The 18419-nt window shown below is 35.4% G+C and overlaps 2 protein-coding genes across 3 annotated transcripts in view; one reads left to right on the forward strand and one right to left on the reverse strand.

Moving 5' to 3' along the window:
• LOC111516774 (zinc transporter ZIP11) overlaps positions 1–7269 on the reverse strand; it is a 409569-nt gene extending 402300 nt beyond the window's left edge. For both annotated transcript variants that reach the window (XM_074179057.1, XM_074179056.1), the window contains exon 1: positions 6873–7269. In XM_074179057.1, the coding sequence (XP_074035158.1) occupies positions 6873–6980 (108 nt within the window). In that variant the 5' untranslated portion in view covers positions 6981–7269. The remainder of the gene's footprint in view (positions 1–6872) is intronic.
• Positions 7270–10986: 3717 nt separating this feature from the next.
• Positions 10987–11637, forward strand: LOC141483997 (uncharacterized). Its single transcript, XM_074179133.1, has one exon. It carries the CDS (start codon positions 10987–10989, stop codon positions 11635–11637), a length of 651 nt encoding a protein of 216 aa, XP_074035234.1.
• Positions 11638–18419: the final 6782 nt, after the last annotated feature.

Genomic DNA, 18419 nt, shown 5'->3' on the forward strand with positions numbered 1-18419 from the left:
TCTATTTTTTTCAGTCATATAGTTAAATACTATCTTTTAAAATGATGTTGTCGCATACTGGGTGTTTCAGCCAAGCGTGGCCAACCAAAGTTGTATTTTTTTAAATAGAACACCCAGTATATGAATACGTCATTCGATTCCATATTTTTTAGCTCTGTAAGGAATTTTTGTTTTCGAATTTTCTTTGCGGCATTGCCAAGTCATTCCAGAAAAAAACCATTTTGCAGAGAATATTTTTTTAATTCACCACCCGCATGTCTACAGCAATTGAGTGGATTTTTTTAGGAATAGTTAGTCAACATGACTATGATAATTTCTGGAATCTCAACTTTCGGAAACAATATATAGGGTACCCGGTAAAACTGGTCAAGTTTCATTCATTTTCAAACAGACATAATTCAACTTTTTCAAATGCAAAACACCCTGTATTTTTTCATTTGTATGAAATGTTCACATTTTTCATCAGAGGTATACTAGACGAAAAACTGATATTTTATAAATAATACCAAGTTTTAGTAATTGTTGTAACCTCAAAAAATTCCTAATAATATTTTGGCGTTTCAATCATACCAGAAATCTGAAGTAAAAACTAACGTATATTAGAATGCTTAATTCGGAAAAAAGTATCTACTCTCAACATCTAACCTGACTTCCGAATTCAAAAACGAACTCATGTTAGATGTTCAGGATTAATAAGAAGTATTTCCAACATACTAACATGAGTTCGTTTTTGAATTCGGAAGTCAGGTTAGATATTGAGGGTAGATGCTTTTTTCCAAATGAAGCAATCTAAAATACATTAGTTTTTACTTCAGATTTCAGGTTACAAATGTTGGTTATGTTAGGTTAGTTTAGTTGAAAAGTACTCGATTTCATTTCATCCATTTTTGATGTGTTTAATGGTAACTAAAAATATCTAATTTCAGCTACAATCAACTCCATCGTTTGTAGTTTGAGGACAATTGTTATTTTATGATTTGAAGTCTTGTTATCGTAGCTTTTTTGCTGTACTTCAAAAAAATATAAAATAAATTAATATTGTGTTGTTACTACAATAAACTACAATCAATTTAGAACCTATTTCAAACTTTTTAACACATTTTTACTTGTATTTCGTAGTTTGAATAATATCAATAGTGCTTTCTCAGTAACCGATAACACTACAAAAAAATGAATATTAATACATTTATTAGTATCGTGTGTAGGTAAAAAAGGCTAAAAAAAAGGTAGATTTTTGTCAAAGCGGGTTCCAGCGTGACGGAGCTCTTATCTGAGCCTCTAGGAATATTATCGCCTGTTTTTCAGGAAACGTCTCTTTCAAAATCTTTGGGTTTTAGGGTTGGATTGGAATGAGTCACCTTATTAAATTACGAGACTTTGGAATCTCTCTAAAAAGGCGATATCTTTCTTGATAAAAATTCAATTACCAAGGAATATACCTGTTATAAACTTACAGCTTATGAAATGCACGGATTTTGCGATGCCAGTTTGAAAGGTTACGCTGCCGATGTTCATTTCAGATCGGAAAAAAGTATCAATACATTTTGTGTGCTCAAAAACTAGAGTATTCCTCCTGAAAACCATTTCAATTCCAAAGTTGGAATTATGTTGCACTGCGCCGTTCTATTAGCAGAACCAATAACTTAAAAAATTATGAAAATAGGATCGATTTTGATAAAATTTTAGCTTGGTCAAATTATGCTGTAGCACTTTCCTGGATTAAACCTCTCCAAAATCGGTGGAACACTTTTTGAGGATTGAGCAACTGCGTGAGGCTCAAACACGAAAAGTTCCTCCTAGTCAGGGTGAATCGTTATAAATGGTGGATCGGTCCGGATTTGTTGAAATCACCGGCATATGCGTGACCAATTTTTCAAGCATATATGGTTGTTATCATACCATTTTCGCGGAAGAGAAGAATGGTTTTTCTTCAGTTCGGACTTCCATTGTCTAATATAATATAATTTGATTTGAAATCCCTGAAAAAAAATAGATTAACCGAGAATAACAATTTTATTAAAACAAAAAACTGAAATTACAAGGAAATTACATACAAGCTACAACCAGACAATAAAAAATTGAAATACCTATAAAAGCTGGAAAATTAAAAAATATTATTAACAAAAATGAAAAATTTAAATTAAAAGATTCCAAACCAAGTTACGTCACGACATTTCGATTGTTAGTATCCACAATCGTCTTCTGGTGATAACTGGACTTATTCCTCCGAGATCTGACTATTTATAGGTCATTCGGGTGCTTTCACCTTTCACCTATCCCCTCTTTCCGCTTCATTGATTTTAGCGGGAGATGACCGTTTGGCGGAAGTTGGTCGTTTTTCGCTTGATAAGAGGTTTCCATATGTTTCGTATCTCTACGCTAGCTTGACTAAATGCGTTGTTGGGCAACATTTACGCGTCTTCCTTGAAATTTCTCCAAAACCAGTATTCCTCTTTGAGGATGATTTCAGCTTGATCCCATTTGATATTATGTTGATGAATCCCAACATGCTCTGCTATTCCGGATTTGCTGGTTTCTCCTCGCTGTGTGTGTTTCTTGTGCTCAGCAATGCGAACGTTCAATGGCCTCTTAGTTTCACCGATGTATGATTCTCCGCACTCGTAGGGTATCCGGTAAATGCAATTCTTGGAATCGCAGTCCGCGTTTGGTGGCCTGGTTTTTGTGAAGCTGCTACGGATAGTGTTCCCAGATCTGAAGCAGGTCCTGATGTTATACTTGGACCCAATCCTTCTTATCCTTTCCGATAATCCTCTGATGTAGGGAAGTACAAGTACTGGTTGTGGCGGCTTCTCTTCCTTGTGGAGCTCTTGCTGTCTTCTAGCTAAAACCTGTTCTACCATCACTCGGAGTAACCATTCCGTTGAAGGTCATTTTTGATGATGCCTATTTCTTTTTCGAGACTTTCCTTTGTATTACAGAGCTCGAAAGCACGGTCTAGTAGAGTCCTGATGATTCCTCTTTTAGTCGATTGATGGTGGTTGGATTTCTGGTTCAGATACTGTTCTGTGTGAGTGGGTTTTCGATATACAGATGTTTCCTTTTTAGTGTCGGTCCTCTTCACCAATACGTCTAAGAAAGGCAATTCGTTGTGGACTTCCTTCTCCATTGTGAAAGTGATGGAAGGACTTACGTTGTTGATGTGCTTCAGGAAAATGTCTAGTTCTGCATTCCTATGGTTCCATATTATGAAGGTGTCGTCTACGTATCTCAACCAGACTCGGAGCTTCTTGTGGGCTTCTTCAATGGCCAGAGTTTCAAACCACTCCATATACCACCACTTCATATCACTTTCACAATGGAGAAGGAAGTCCACAACGAATTGCCTTTCTTAGACATATTGGTGAAGAGGACCGACACTAAATGAGAAACATCTGTATATCGAACGAAGTTATCACCCGAAGACGATTGTGGATACTAACAATCGAAATGTCGTGACGTAACTTGGTTTGGAATCTTTTAATTTTTTTTTTCATTTTTGTTAATAATATTTTTTTATTTTTCAGCTTTTATTGGTATTTCAATTTTTTATTTTCTAGTTGTAGCTTGTATGTTATTTCCTTGTAATTTCAGTTTTTTGTTTTAATAAATTTGTTATTTTCGATTATTCTTTTTACTTGTTTTTTTCTTCTTCAGGAATTTCAAATCAATTTATATTATATTAGAGAATGGAAGTCCGAACTGATGAAATACACCACGAAACATTATCAACCACCTTCAAACAAAAAAATGGTTTTGTCCTGTCAAGCATTCCATCTTAATATCTTCTGAATATTCAGGGGCTTGCAGGAATGGAATTGTCTTTGCAATCGATAATTATTGGCACAGAGTAACAGTTTCATATAACACATGGACTACTGAAAAGTCCCGGGCCTAAGAAAAAAAAACACTTTTTTTTGGTTCAGAATTGGCTTTTTTTATCAACGTAATCTCCATAAAAAACCACACCACTTTTGTAGAACGATTTATCTTTTGCACCAAAATAGGCCACAATTTCAACAAAAACCTCTTCATTCGAGCGAAATTTCGTACCGATGAGCATTTCTTTGAGGTATGCTAAAAGCTACTAGTCGCTGGGAGCCAAGTCTGGTAAATACGGTGGATGTGAGAGCAATTCGAAATTCAAGTAGTTTTGCCATTGTTTCGATTGACTTGTGACACGATGCGTTGGGTTGATGACACAATTTTTTTCTTTGCCATATGCGGTCGTTTCTTTGCAAGTTCGGCCTTCAACGCTCCAATAACGCTACATAATATTCACTGTTGATAGTGTTTTCCTTCTCAAGATAGTCGATGAATATCACACGCACATCCCAAAATACCTAGGCCATAACCTTTCCAGCCGATTGTTGTGCTTTCTGGCGTTTTGGACGAGGTTCACCAGTTGCTTTCCACTCATCTGACGATCGTTTTAATTCCAGAGTTAAGTGATGGATCCATGTTTCAGACATTATCACATAATTATTTCAGCAATGAGTTAATTACCAACAAAATACGAATATATAAGAAAAATACCCAAAATTTTCATCATAATTAAATTTTGACAGTTGATTCACGACCTGCAAAATATGGGACCACCAATAATGGAAACAATAATATCATTGTTCATCATTTCTATCAGTGAAATTTTCAAAAATGCAAGAAAACTACCAGAAATGCCAAAAATATGATTGCACTTCTAATTGCTGATTCCATTATTTTGGCAGGCGGTTATTTATGATCTGCAAAATATGGGACAACCTCTAATAGAAAGACGAGGATTACTTTTCATCATTTTTTTCGGAAAAATTTTTATGAACGTAAATAAAATATCTGAAACGAAAATTAGAATTATCCTCATATTTGTATTCATTATTATCATTATTTAGATAGGTCATTCATGATCTACAAAATATAGATATTTTGTTATACAAAAAATATATTCACTTTCAATCATTTCCAACAGAAACCACCAAAATCTCAAGAAAAGTTACAAGAAATCATAAGGAATCAGCCAACAACTTTTGAAAATGCTCAGTAGGTCACCAATATATATATCTAAAAAAAATTGTTGTAAACCTATTCAACAAAATTACTGTCATAGTATGTTGATGATATTGCAGATTTATAAATGATAATCCTAACGATGAGCTAAAACAGCTTTTGTCAGAAATCAAATCCAATATAATGAAGAATTTTTTTTCGTTTGAAATACTTATATGTTCGATCATATGTTCCAATTTTTAAAATGGTATTGTTATATATTCTTAGGATATACTCAGTAGCATACCATTTTACTTAAATGTAGTATAAAAATATATGGAAATAATGAGGAATGTTTAAAATTTAACTTCACGAATACTTACTTTGTCATTTTAAAATCCTTATTTCAATAATTGAAATGAATATTTCTAGAAATGTACATTAAATCCTAGTTTAACATTCAAAACCTAATGAATGATGATAGATGTGGTTGGAAACAGTAAAACAAGTATGTCATCAATAAGACACATGACTCCACAACAATTTCACCTTAACCGAGACATTACCACAGCTTTACAATAGATACCAAACGTTATGGAAAACATCATAAAGCATAATAGAAAATATTGAATCATCATGTAGAAATCATTTTTGCCATGAACCACAATTATTAAAATTCAATACTACTTACTGCTACTCTTGTTTTGAGTACTCGATTGAGTAGCAGCTTTATCAAGTTAACATTCTCCTTATATGTCATTCGGATATTCTAATACTGATATAGTTGAACTCTTTAAAATCACATTTTCTATTATAGAATTTTATTCCTATATGCCTAGCTGAGATTTTCTTGCCCTTTCCTTACGGAGAGATAACTATTATATCTGTGAGAGATATATTCACCCAAAATACTACTAATAATATTAAATAAGGTTGCAAACCTTCCAACACAATTTCTTGGAGATTTCCTTATCATTTTGAACTACGTCATTAAACAGTGTATCACATTGTGAGTTGAATTGCTATCATTTCTACTTATGTAAATACTTCAATACATTACTCATTCATCATTCATTTAATTCATACTTTAAACCATTACAACTTCTTTTTTTATTGTCGATATTGAAAAAGTTGTGACTACATCTATGTTATAAGAATATGTAATGTATGTGGAAAATTGAGGAATATGAGATAATATCTCGTAACCATATATCACTTCATACTCGAAATATTCATTTTATTAGTAATATATAAATATGTCCAAAACCTATGTTAAGTATCGTTCCAAATATGATCCAAGTTGCAGAATATAATATAATATTTCCATAAGCTGTAGGTTTTACTAAAATCTATTTTTGCAAAATGCTAGTTAACAATGAAACTGAGTTTCGATAAATGATGATTTTGAGCTTATACTAAGCTCTTTGGTAGCTTATTTATTTATTTTTCTGTTCTATTATTTGATATTCTTGAAGAAAAAGTAATTCAAATGTAACAATAACTTTTGAACTATATTTTTTTGGTAATGCTGAGTCCAATAGGCAGCCACTTTCTATAACTTTTATAAATTGGTAAGCAGAACAGAATCGCCTACACTTAAATTTTATTTAATTTCCAAAAATATCAAAATATCTTTATTTCATCTAGGGATTGAAATCCATTCATTTCTTAAACATGCAATTCCATATCATAAAATTAGTATTTTGATGACAAGGGAAATAGAGATATTGCATTTGTGGTTTGCACAAACGGCAAAAATGACTTTTCAATGTAAATTTTTCACATATTCATTTGTCATAGGTTATACACACGGCAATATAAACATAATTGAAATAATAATTTAAAACATCAACTGCGGCTTTGTTTACAAATGTTTTAGGTTATGTTCTAACCTGCGATCCTCTGACAAAAATGACAAGCGCCGCTCCTGCTGCCGTAAGACCCCACGTTATCAGTGTGCCAAAAAAGGCTTGCATTACTGGGGAGTAGCCCTCGATCATGTTATCGTCTTTCAGTTCTTTGACGAAACTAATATAATGCCACAAGCACAAAACAAATCAAACCCACGCACTACGGCCGACTGCCATCAAAGCGGGAGTTCTTCAATATATAATTTCAAACTTGTCAACAAGAATTTCGTTATCAGACCATGCGCGAAGATTTGTTTAATTGCATGGGGATCCTATAACACTTATTTGTTTGCCTCAGGTATTGGCATTAAGGCATCTACGATTTGAAGATTTATGTATATTTTGACAAGTGGATTCTTATCAAACCTGTTCGACAAACAGCTGACTGGCATTGGCAATGTTGTCAGAGTAATGAAAGTGATATTAGTTTCATATCAGCTGATATTTGAAAATTTTATTGATTGGTACATTGTTTATATATTATAAGTACCTTGTGATTTGATTTTTAAGGAATGTTTTGGCAGAATCGTTCTGCCTACATGATCTTATATGACAGTTTCAAACAATAATTCCATATTTAATGAAAGTCATAAATAAAATAAAGAAATATATATTTTAATGGGGTGTTAGGAATCACACGTTAAAAGGTAAGACCTCGTTAATCCTTAGCTCGCACAAGTTTCAACTTCTGAGGGTTATCGTTCGCAGGGGTGCGACAGCTGGTTAACGGAAAAACAGATTTTTCAAACAGATTTAAACAGAATGGAGGCTTAAACAGATGTAGGAAAGACAAACCTTTGATCAACCCCAATAGGTAGGTACTGCTATTTTTTTCAAAAAAATATTGGTACCACCCTAATTAATTTCACTAGACAAAAAAAAGTGGTGAATATTTTAGGAATATTTTAGGACCTGCAGGTCTGCAGGTCAGCAAATTGTTCTCAAAAACATTGCTCACGTAATATTGTAGAAAAGCAAAAATTCTTGCAGGTCGGGTCTTCCAGACATGAATCTCAACCAGGTCAATCATTTTCGACAAAAAAAATTTCCAACCCCTACCCAAAAAGTTCACAAATATCGTAATATTGAAAATACATTTTGCCTGAAAGTTACATCATTGACTTTCATTGCTCTCTATGTAGACGATTTTTTTTTTGTTTTTTCAAGGGATTGTAAAAACTCTAAATCTTTGAAATCAAAAGTGATTGCAGAATTTGATAGAAAAGATCTTGGTGAAGGGAGAAATTGTTAGGGGTCAACACATATCAGGAGATTATGATAAAAATATTATTTTCTTAGATCAAGAAAATTATATAGATACAATTTTGATAAATTTTGTTATGGAAAATTGCAAAACTGTTAATACTCCTATGGAAACTAAGTTTGATGTTGAAAAGGTAACGGAATCAAATTGTAATAACCTACCATATATCAGGGTATATTTCTCTGTTATGATCAGTTCTGTTTTACAATAGTCAGTCCTTTACTGATGCTTGAATGTTACAGTTGTACTATTATTTTACCGCTCCGCCTCCAGTCCGGCCAGTTTGTCTAACAAGGTTCGATCATGACCTTGAGATTTCTGGATATGATTTATAAATTGTTGATATTAGAAGAGAAGTTTCAATTTAAATATTGTTGTCTCAGTTTTGTGCTGTTATGTGAATCAGTGATGTGTGGCATTTCATTTGGTTCATTTGGTCTCTGATATCTGTTCATTGTGTTGTTGTTTCATTTGAAATACGTCGACACCCTCATTTGAGCTTTCTTAGAAGAGTTAGGATCTAGTTACTGTCATAATCAATTTTAAATCAAACCTGTGAATTTCTGCAGGAGCATTTACTCAAAGTTTCAATATATGATGCCACTGGTTATATCATATGATTACAGTGATAATATGATTCCATTAGCCTAATTTGATTATGGAAAAGACTGAAAATGTGCGAATGATGCATAACTAGGCCTCGAGCGTCATGTATGACTCAAGAATAATTACACCGAATCTTACTTTCATGGCTGTTAGATTTATCGCGGTTGAAAATAAGCCATTCATCATTATAAAACTCTGTTTTAGTGGCCTCACCTTCGATTCGTTTATTATTTTATCGGTTTAAAAAATAATCACTATAGAACTAACTCTGTTAGCCTCAATTTCTTCATCATTTAATCACTTCGAGAGAACAATGGGGATATTTGTTTCATTTATCTGGTTTGGGACTTCAGCTGCTTAGATACAGTTGCAGCTTCACACCTTGTCGGAAATACTCCACTTTGCTGAGGTCTTACGATTTCTTTCCTGTTGCAATTGAAATCTTTGGTATTTTGGGATCTAATGGTAATGAATTGGTGAAAGAAATTGGTAAAAGAATGATGAATTCTACCAATGACAACCAAGCCTATTCATTTTTAATTCAATGAATCAGTATCGCCATTCAAAGGAGTATAATGCCACATCGATATTGGGTACTCTTCCATCTACTCAAAAATTAGATGAAATATTCCTGAACCCACAAATCAAATCAAAATTTTCTATAAAAAACGCAAAATGGAGTAAGCAGGTTGATAATTTCCCGATTGTCTCAAAAGATGGAATTATCTTTCTCTCACAAATCCGAAATGACTATCATAAATCTATCTATTCAGTTTCAAACACATTAACTTCAAATTCCCCATTCCGTTAGTCCAATGATGGGGAGAGTCATCGCATCCGTAATTACTCGAAAGAAAACAATAGTGGCGAATGTATCAGCAACATACATTCTTCAGTCAAAACTCTTGGGCTCAATGGGTTGAAAAATGTTGGCAACACCTGCTTCATGAACAGTTACTGGAATATCTGAAAAAGGATAAGTACATGAAAGGAAGAAATATTAGTATTTCTAATATGGAGGGTGCTTTAATCAAAGCGTTCGCAGCAATCATCAAGGAATTTTAGTCAGAAAATTCATCTGATAGAGTAGTGAACAGTCAGATTCAGAGTTTCGCACCTCGATTCGTGGATCATGCACATCAAGACGCCCAGGATTTCCTTCGTTATCTTTAGAAGGTTTTCATGATAACGTTAATAGAATTAATGAGAAACCTAAACCGATCTTAACGGAGATTGACACAAAATTGAGCCACACCATAGAAGCAGAAGAGTCATGTCTGATTTATTTGAGTACATATAACTCTAAAACTGTAGATAATTTTGTTGATCAATTAAAATTCATCCTATAAATTGAGACACAGAGTTCGAACTAATCAGTCTAGTTGAAAAAACCAGACATCACCAGAAGATGGCAAATGAGACTTTGCCGAAACATTGTGAAAATAATCCTTATGGGGATAAAATACACAGAACACGGAGCGAAACCCGAGAAAATAGCTCATCATTCTTTATCTGTGAGAATCTTCGAGTTAACATTTTGAATCTTTACGGGGAGAAGGTATTCCAACAAACAAGAACATTTGAGAAACTTCGAACAAAGAGGTCCGGGCTTCTCTGCCAACTCACGTTCCTTCGACGCTGTAGAGACCAAAAAATCATTCCAAACTGCGTAAAAATGAATTATCACCTCAAGACCCAGGCCACAGAAAACAAGTTTTGCACTCTTACGAGCCAACATCCATGACGCCAGAAGACAACTAAACGAAAAAGAGACATAACGGCTTAGACTACATAGATATCACAACAGAGAAACAAAAGGGCAAGTTCAACCGTCTCAGTCTGACACAAACAAGGAAAAACAACATACCAAGGATTGAGGCCACCAGAGTGGTTTACAACTATTCGAGCCAACACCTAGATGAGGCATCCACTTAGGCGTTATCTAAAGGTTTCAACTTCGCGGTCGCATCAGGCCGGATACCGGTTGAAAATATAATTAACAATGTAGAATCAGCCCTGAATAGAATAGACGACAAGGAGACGCAAGAGTCAATTAGACATGACATTGCACACGTACTCAAAAATGCAAAACCGCCGACCAGAAATATACCCCATAATGAATACCAAGCACTGTAAAATCTACGAGAGAATGAGGATATCATCATCCTACCAGCAGACAAAGGCAATGCAACAGTAGTGTTAAACACCATATATTATGAATCCAAAATGACGAAACTACTAGAGGATCCAGCCTACAAGAAAATAGTTAGAGATCCAACTACCTATCTAGAGAAAACCTCAAAAACTGCCATCAATAATTCTCCTATCGACGACGAAATCAAGAGACATCTGATTCCAAAACAAAAATCATCCAAGTGCCCTAAACTTTATGGACTCCCCAAAGTCCAGAAGGAAGGGGCACCACTCAGGCCAATCGTGAGCTCGGTAGGTTCACCAGTGCATCAATTAGCGAAACACGTTGCTCATGTACTTCAACCACATGCGGAAAAAGTCGATTCATATGTGCGCAATGCCGACCACCTCATAGACATATTGAAAACACAAACCGTTAGTCCGGACGACATCCTTGTCAGCTTTGATGTAACCTCGTTATTTACCCAGGTACCCACCGGAGAGGCACTAGAAATAATCAAAAAGAAATACAAACCGGAAGAGCATATCATCACCTTGGCGGAACAATGCATCAAAAACACTTACTTCATCTATAACGACCAACGATACAGACAAATTGAAGGGGCACCAATGGGCTCGCCACTATCACCCGTTGTTGCCAATCTCTTCATGGAAGAAATCGAAACCGAAGCAATAGCAACGTCACACTTGCAACACAAAACTCTGGCTGAGGTATGTCGATGACATCTTAGTGATTTGATCTCATGGACACCAGGAACTTTCCAGGTTTTTTAATCACTTGAATGAAATCCATCCACGCATTAAATTTACGAAAGAAGTTGAAGAAGGCAACCAGCTCGCGTTTCTCGATGTACTGATTATGAAAAAGCTGGACGGTACATTAGGTCACACGGTATATCGAAAGCCAACACACACGAATAGGTACCTAAACGCAAATTCACACCGCCCCCCAAAACAAATTCACGCGGTGGCAAAAAAACTCATTACACGTTCGAGGAGGCTGGCAGACAACGATCACAGACAACAAGAGTTGAACACCATCGAAACAACTTTACAAATGAATAACTACTCAGAAAGAAGTATAAAAGCGGCTGCCAAGACCACACGGAAACAACAAAAAACTCGAGATACAGCGGTCATAACAACCACAATACCATATATTGCAGGAACAACAGATAAAATCAGCAGAATTCTTCACCGACACAACATATCAACTTCGTTCGTACCAGAACGGACAATAAGGTCCATGCTTCGTAATCCCAAGGATCAGATACCACTGGAGTCACAAGGAGTGTATGAAGTACCATGCCATGATTGTGACAGGACTTACATCGGCCAGACCAACAGACGAATCAACATTCGCAAAGATGAACACAAACTAGCAGTGAAGGGAAAAGTCACCACGTCTTCTCTCTTCCAACACGTACTTCAGACAGGAGATAACATCAATTTCGATAACACAAAAATACTAGCAAGCAATTAAAACTTTTACTCGCGAACAATCAGAGAGGCTATCGAAATTGAAAAACGAACTAATAATATGAACAAGAGGGATGATGCGCAAAGATTACCGTCAACATGGAGATCCGTTTTATCGCTTCGCACAAGCAATCAGACCACTGAACCCCAGAAGCAAAACTAGGCACATGACAATACAGGTACAATAACAGAGGCAGGAGAGGCAGCTCAGGTAATAAGACCAAAACAGGTAGTCGAGCAAACACATTTAGTGGCAGCAACGAAGGTAAAGGGAAACATCCATCCCTAAAAATTGAGACACAGAGTTCGAACTAATCAGTCTAGTTGAAAAAACCAGACATATATATATATATATATATATATATATATATATATATATATATATATATTCGGCAAAGTCTCATTTGCCATCTTTTGGTGATGTCTGAAGTTTTTACAACTAGACTGATTAGTTCGAACTCTGTGTCTCAATTTATAGGGATGGTTGTTCCCATTTACCTGATTTGCTGGCACTACCTGTGTTTGCTCGACTATCTTGTTTGGCCTTATTACCTGAGCTGCCTCTCCTGCCTCTGTTGTAATACCTGTATTGTCATGTGCCGAGTTTTGTTTCTGGGGTTGAGCGGTCTGATTGCTTGTGCGAAGCGATAAAACGGATCTCCATGTTGATGGTAATCTTTGCGCATCATCCCTCTTGTTCATAGTATTAGGTCGTTTTTCAATTTCGATAGCCTCTCTGATTGTTCGCCAGTAAAAGTGTTCATTGCTTGCTAGTATTTTTGTGTTATCGAAATTGATGTTATGTCCTGTCTGCAGTACGTGATGGAAGATAGAAGACGTGGTGACTTTTCCCTTCACTGCTAGTTTGTGTTAATCTTTGCGTATGTTGATTCGTCTGTTGGTCTGGCCGATGTAAGTCCTGTCACAATCGTGGCATGGTACTTCATACACTCCTTGTGACTCCAGAGGTATCTGATCTTTGGGATTACGGAGCATGGACCTTGTTGTCCGTTCTGGCACGAATGAAGTTGATATGTTGTGTCGGCGAAAAATTCAGCTGATTTTGTCTGTTGTTCCTGCAATATATGGTAGTGTAGTTGTTATGACGGGTGTATCTCGAGTTTTCTGTTGTTTCCGTGTGGTCTTGGAAGCCGTTTTTATACTTTTTTCTGGGTAGCTATTCATTTGTAGAGTTGTTTCGATGGTGTTCAATTCTTGTTATCTGTGATCGTAGAAGAAGGTAACCAGCTCGCATTTCTCGATGTGCTGATTATGAAAAAGCCGGACGGTACACTAAGGCACACAACATATCGAAAGCCAACACACACGAATAGGTACCTAAAGGCAAATTCACACCACCACCCAAAACATATTCACGCTGTGGCAAAAACACTGATTACACGTTCGAGGAGGCTGGCAGATAACGATCACAGACAACAAGAGTTGAACACCGGTCATAACAACCACACTACCATATATTGCAGGAACAGTAGACAAAATCAGCAGAATTCTTCGCCGACACAACATATCAACTTCATTCTTACCAGAACGGACAACAAGGTCCATGCTCCGTAATCCCAAGGATCAGATACCACTGGAGTCACAAGGAGTATATGAAATACCATGCCACGATTGTGACAGGACTTACATCGGAGCCATTTTCAAGAATCACTTGGAACTGTACTTACATGATTCGAGAACGAGGTCGTAATCTCCCTTGTCCCCAAGTCTCGTTTCTAACTCTATGCTTGCTGTGTTCCACTCTAAGTTCGCACTATGCGAACTTAGAGTGGAACTAATTCCGAAAATAACATATATAATCAATTTATACAGAAAGGAGTAGGTACCAACTTTTCTGAATATATCTACAATACTGGGAAGAATAAATGTTAGCATAATAAAAATTATATGCATATTCATGGAGAATAACCATTTCAAACTATAATAGTTTGGAAGGTGTACACCAATACCCACATCTAATCCTAATTTTTTTTCAATTCTAATATCATAACTCTTGTAAGTATTTTTTGTCCGGTGAATAGCTACCAGCAAAAGAGAAGATCCTAGAACGCAGATACTTAGACAAAAGTTTCAATTACGCAACGATTCAATTCACGTGGACTTTGTGTCTATCAACATTTAGACGTAAGTTGCGTTGAAGAACACGGATGAAGCGGCTATTGCAAGTTATGCAATAGGAGTAGACTGGTCTACTGCACCGAAGGGAAGCAGAGGAAAGAAAAACAGAGAAGTGGAGAAGAAGAATTGAATTCACTTGAAAAAATCAGTTGTTTTGATAGTTAAAGTTATTGATAGTTAAAGCCCTATATTTGTGTAATACCACTTATAATTCTTCAAGGATATTATATATTATGCGCAATTCAGCTTTTTCAACAAATTATGTAAGTGCCTCTCATAAATCAAGTTTCCACTTATTTATTTGAAATTTTTAATTTTTCTAATATCATCAGACTATTTCAAAAGCAGGTTGAAATTTCAATTGAAAGTTGCAAATGACTATTTACACTTTTCACAATGCATATCAATATTGTAACCTTATCAGATACCTAAGATTGAGATGTTGATAAATTATCCCATTCCTCATTTCAGTATTTCTACCTATTTGAATGGCTCAGTATGTTATGAGGTTGGTATATTATAAATTTAAATAAGTTATTATTACAATAGGTTACCCACATTTCACACGGCAGGACTCTGCTCTCAAGTTTGCAAGCATGCATATGTTCTTAATTATTTGTAGTATTTATTACTATGTACTACTACTAATAAGCTCTGATGTAGGTTTGGCGGCTCTGGGACGACTACAGAGGCAAATCTTTTATCTATCAATCTATATTTACGCTTTGAATCAGAGACAAATTGTTTCTATTAAAAATGTGGAAACATCATGATTTAAATTCACTTTGAGGTACTTAATAATTATTTTGTGAGTTGATTTTAATAAAGAGTTCAAGAATATCCACAAAACTTGAAAATATTATAGTGAAAATATCATCATTTCGATGTGACAAATAGATTTAAAGAATTTTAGAAAAACATCTCTGTTATCCTTGATTTCCTTCTTTTTTAGTATTTTGAGCATCTAGAATAGAATCAGAATATTCTGTGTAACAAATGCAACACCAATTATAATCAAAGCTGGCTCATTTTTCAAAGTTCTATGGGAGTTTGGAAATTACCAGTTCACTGCTCCCTCCTCTAGGTTATTAGATTCTGGATAATACTTTCTGTCAGTGGTTCAGACTCAGTTTTGTTACTTAGCGAAGTGCAGTTCCAGTCGCCCGGCTATCACTTTCCTAATATTTCAATTGTGATAGATAGATAGATTTATTAAAGTTTTCAATTTAAACAATTGATAAAACTCAAGTCATAAAAGTGATTACATTAACATTACAAATGTCACTTAATATTAATATAAATAAAAGCAAGTGGTATAGGTAAATACAATAAGTATATAAAAATGACAGGAACAAATAAGTAAATATCACAGATGAAGACAAATGAGTAGAATGTAATATGTAATATTGAAGTTAGTAGGAAGCTTAAATTTGATACAGACTGAAAATGGTTATTTGTCTATGACTTCTTGTAATGAATATGGCTCAATGTCACCATACTAATATTCCATATTTCAGCAGAGGATAAACAGTCCCATAATATACCGTTTTCAGTGCATTTATTTTCAAGTGACGTCTCAACACTCGAATTGCATAACACTTATTTGCTAGTTTTTTGACAAGATAGTCCATGATATAGACATAAGTTCAGGTCATGCTGAGAAGTACCCCATGAGTAATGTTAAATTATTAATTTTCTAATTTATAATGGGAAATAGTCCTAGGATGTGAAATACTTTGAATTTTAGAACCAACCATTTGTATAGCATTCAGTGACCAACCTGACGTAGAAGAAGTGCCATTGAAAACAACTCTGAGCTTGGTCGTTGTACTTTGTTCTTTCACAACACCATGATGGCACAGAAAGCATTCATTGATGCTTTCTGTGCCATCATGGAAGATAATTCTTCCTGAACTGTAGACCGAAGTCAATGTATTCTTCCATAAATTTTGTGTATAAATCATGGAGGAAGTTGTTCTTCAGCAATCTGGATTCTGAATTGAGGAAACGTCTTCTAGCCTACTTTCTAGACTTCCCTAATTTGTCAATAGATTCCTTTAGCAGAATGTGGACAATTAATCAGCCACTGGGGTCTGGAGAATGAGTAGAAATTAACAATTCTCATAAGTTCTCTCTTCTGAGAGTGCTCGTTCCGAAGAAAAATCCTCTATTTCCCAAAAACGCGCTAGTTGATCTTGTATTTCAGAATTTTGAGAAAAATTACATTGCGCTGAATTATGAACACCTTTGGTACCTAACCAAAAATGCCAAGATGTATTTGTCCAACTAATAGAACTTGCCAAAATATTTCAGATCTAATGAGTAATTGAACTGGGCTACTGGGTTAGATGTGCTGAAATACTGGGAACGACCCAATAAGATAGAGATGATGGAAATGCATTTTGCTTATAACGTACTTTTACATTTACCTTAAATTTAATCACTGTTGTGAATCAAGTTATTCCAGTGACTGTCATATTAATTTCTGCCTTTCGTAGCCCCAGGAAACCGGCAGTAAGGCGATATGAAGTTCAAATGGCTTCCTGAATCACGAAGAGCACGGCATGTATCAGGATTCTCTTTTGACTCGAGAATCGTCGACTGAAATGTTGAAGAAGTACTTGATTCCTGGAGGACACAACGCTGGAAAACGATTGCTGAGTAAACAACTTTTGAGGTGCTCATGATGTAGAGACAATTGAATTATCTGTATGAAACAAGGAATTATGTTTTGAAGAGCAGCTCCTAAAGACTCCAAACTTACAACTATCCGTCTGATGACCACTGTTCAAACAGTTAATGCAAAGTTTCAATCTCTGTACTGTCTATACTGGTCTACTGGTCTATGGGTCTACGGACATTTAAAAAAACTTTGGGCAAGCATAAATCTTGTGAAATTTTTCACAAATAGGGCGAATTGAAGATGGTTTTTCTTGTTGCTGTTCTCTAAATTTAAATTTATTGAATTATAATTCATTTGAAATTTGAGTGAATTTAAGTTCCATTTTTCGTAAAACGCTCGATTTTTTTTTAAAGGTTAACAAACCCCTTCAATTTGGGAACTTTATCGATATTGTTGGGAAATTTAGTGGATTCCCATTCACGCCTAGTCATTTTGTCGAGTTTGTTAACAATCAGAAAAATAAAAATCGTATCCCAGTATCTTCAGTGATCGTGGACTTTTTGCAACATTATCTACTTGGAAATATAATTTTCAATCGTAGAAAGTAGAGGTTGATATAAATATTTGGTATAAACTTTTCACAACTGAATTCTATCATACATGCTTTCCCTCTTTTACAGCTCCTACAAAAATGGGGAATGTTTGGAAGAAATGCAAGACCAATCATAATTCAAGTTGGAAGTTACACAGTTGAAAGGAAGTCTGGAAATTTCTTTTATAGAACTATAGAAAGTTGAGGTTGGTATAAATATCTGTATACGTATGTATGTATGTAGAGTAGAGAGGATAAGTGTAGGCCCACAGCACTTAGGCCACATGTTACCCATTATACATCCTCCCAAGGAGTTAGCCTCCTAGGTCATCGTCCATCCTGTCATTTCCAGGAAGGTGGACAGGTCTCTGGGAGACATCTCCTTTATAACGGCAAGTGTAGGCCTTGAATCGCCGAACACACACTCTCTTATTGCCGATAACTCCGGACACTCACATAACAGTTTCATTTTCCTGTTCACACATCCTGCATAGAGGTGTGTCCACTAGCCCCATATTATGGAGGCGTTTCCTTAGTTGACAGTAGCCAGTCAGAAATCCTAGTGTTAAGCGTAGATTTTTCCTTGTCATCGCCAGATATTTCTTCGGCGCCAACTTCCCAGGGTCGCCCAGGGTGATCGTGGCAAGATTGCGTCATTTGATTTCATCCCAT

This window comes from Leptinotarsa decemlineata, unplaced genomic scaffold (genome assembly GCF_025532065.1).
Source record: "Leptinotarsa decemlineata unplaced genomic scaffold, Ldec_3_MD MMD2_tig00004307_RagTag_RagTag, whole genome shotgun sequence".
NCBI classification, from domain to species: domain Eukaryota; kingdom Metazoa; phylum Arthropoda; class Insecta; order Coleoptera; family Chrysomelidae; genus Leptinotarsa; species Leptinotarsa decemlineata.

Bases quoted from the DNA above. Each gene is read 5' to 3' on its own strand.
- LOC141483997 (XM_074179133.1), top strand. From the start codon at position 10,987: ATGACGAAACTACTAGAGGATCCAGCCTACAAGAAAATAGTTAGAGAT.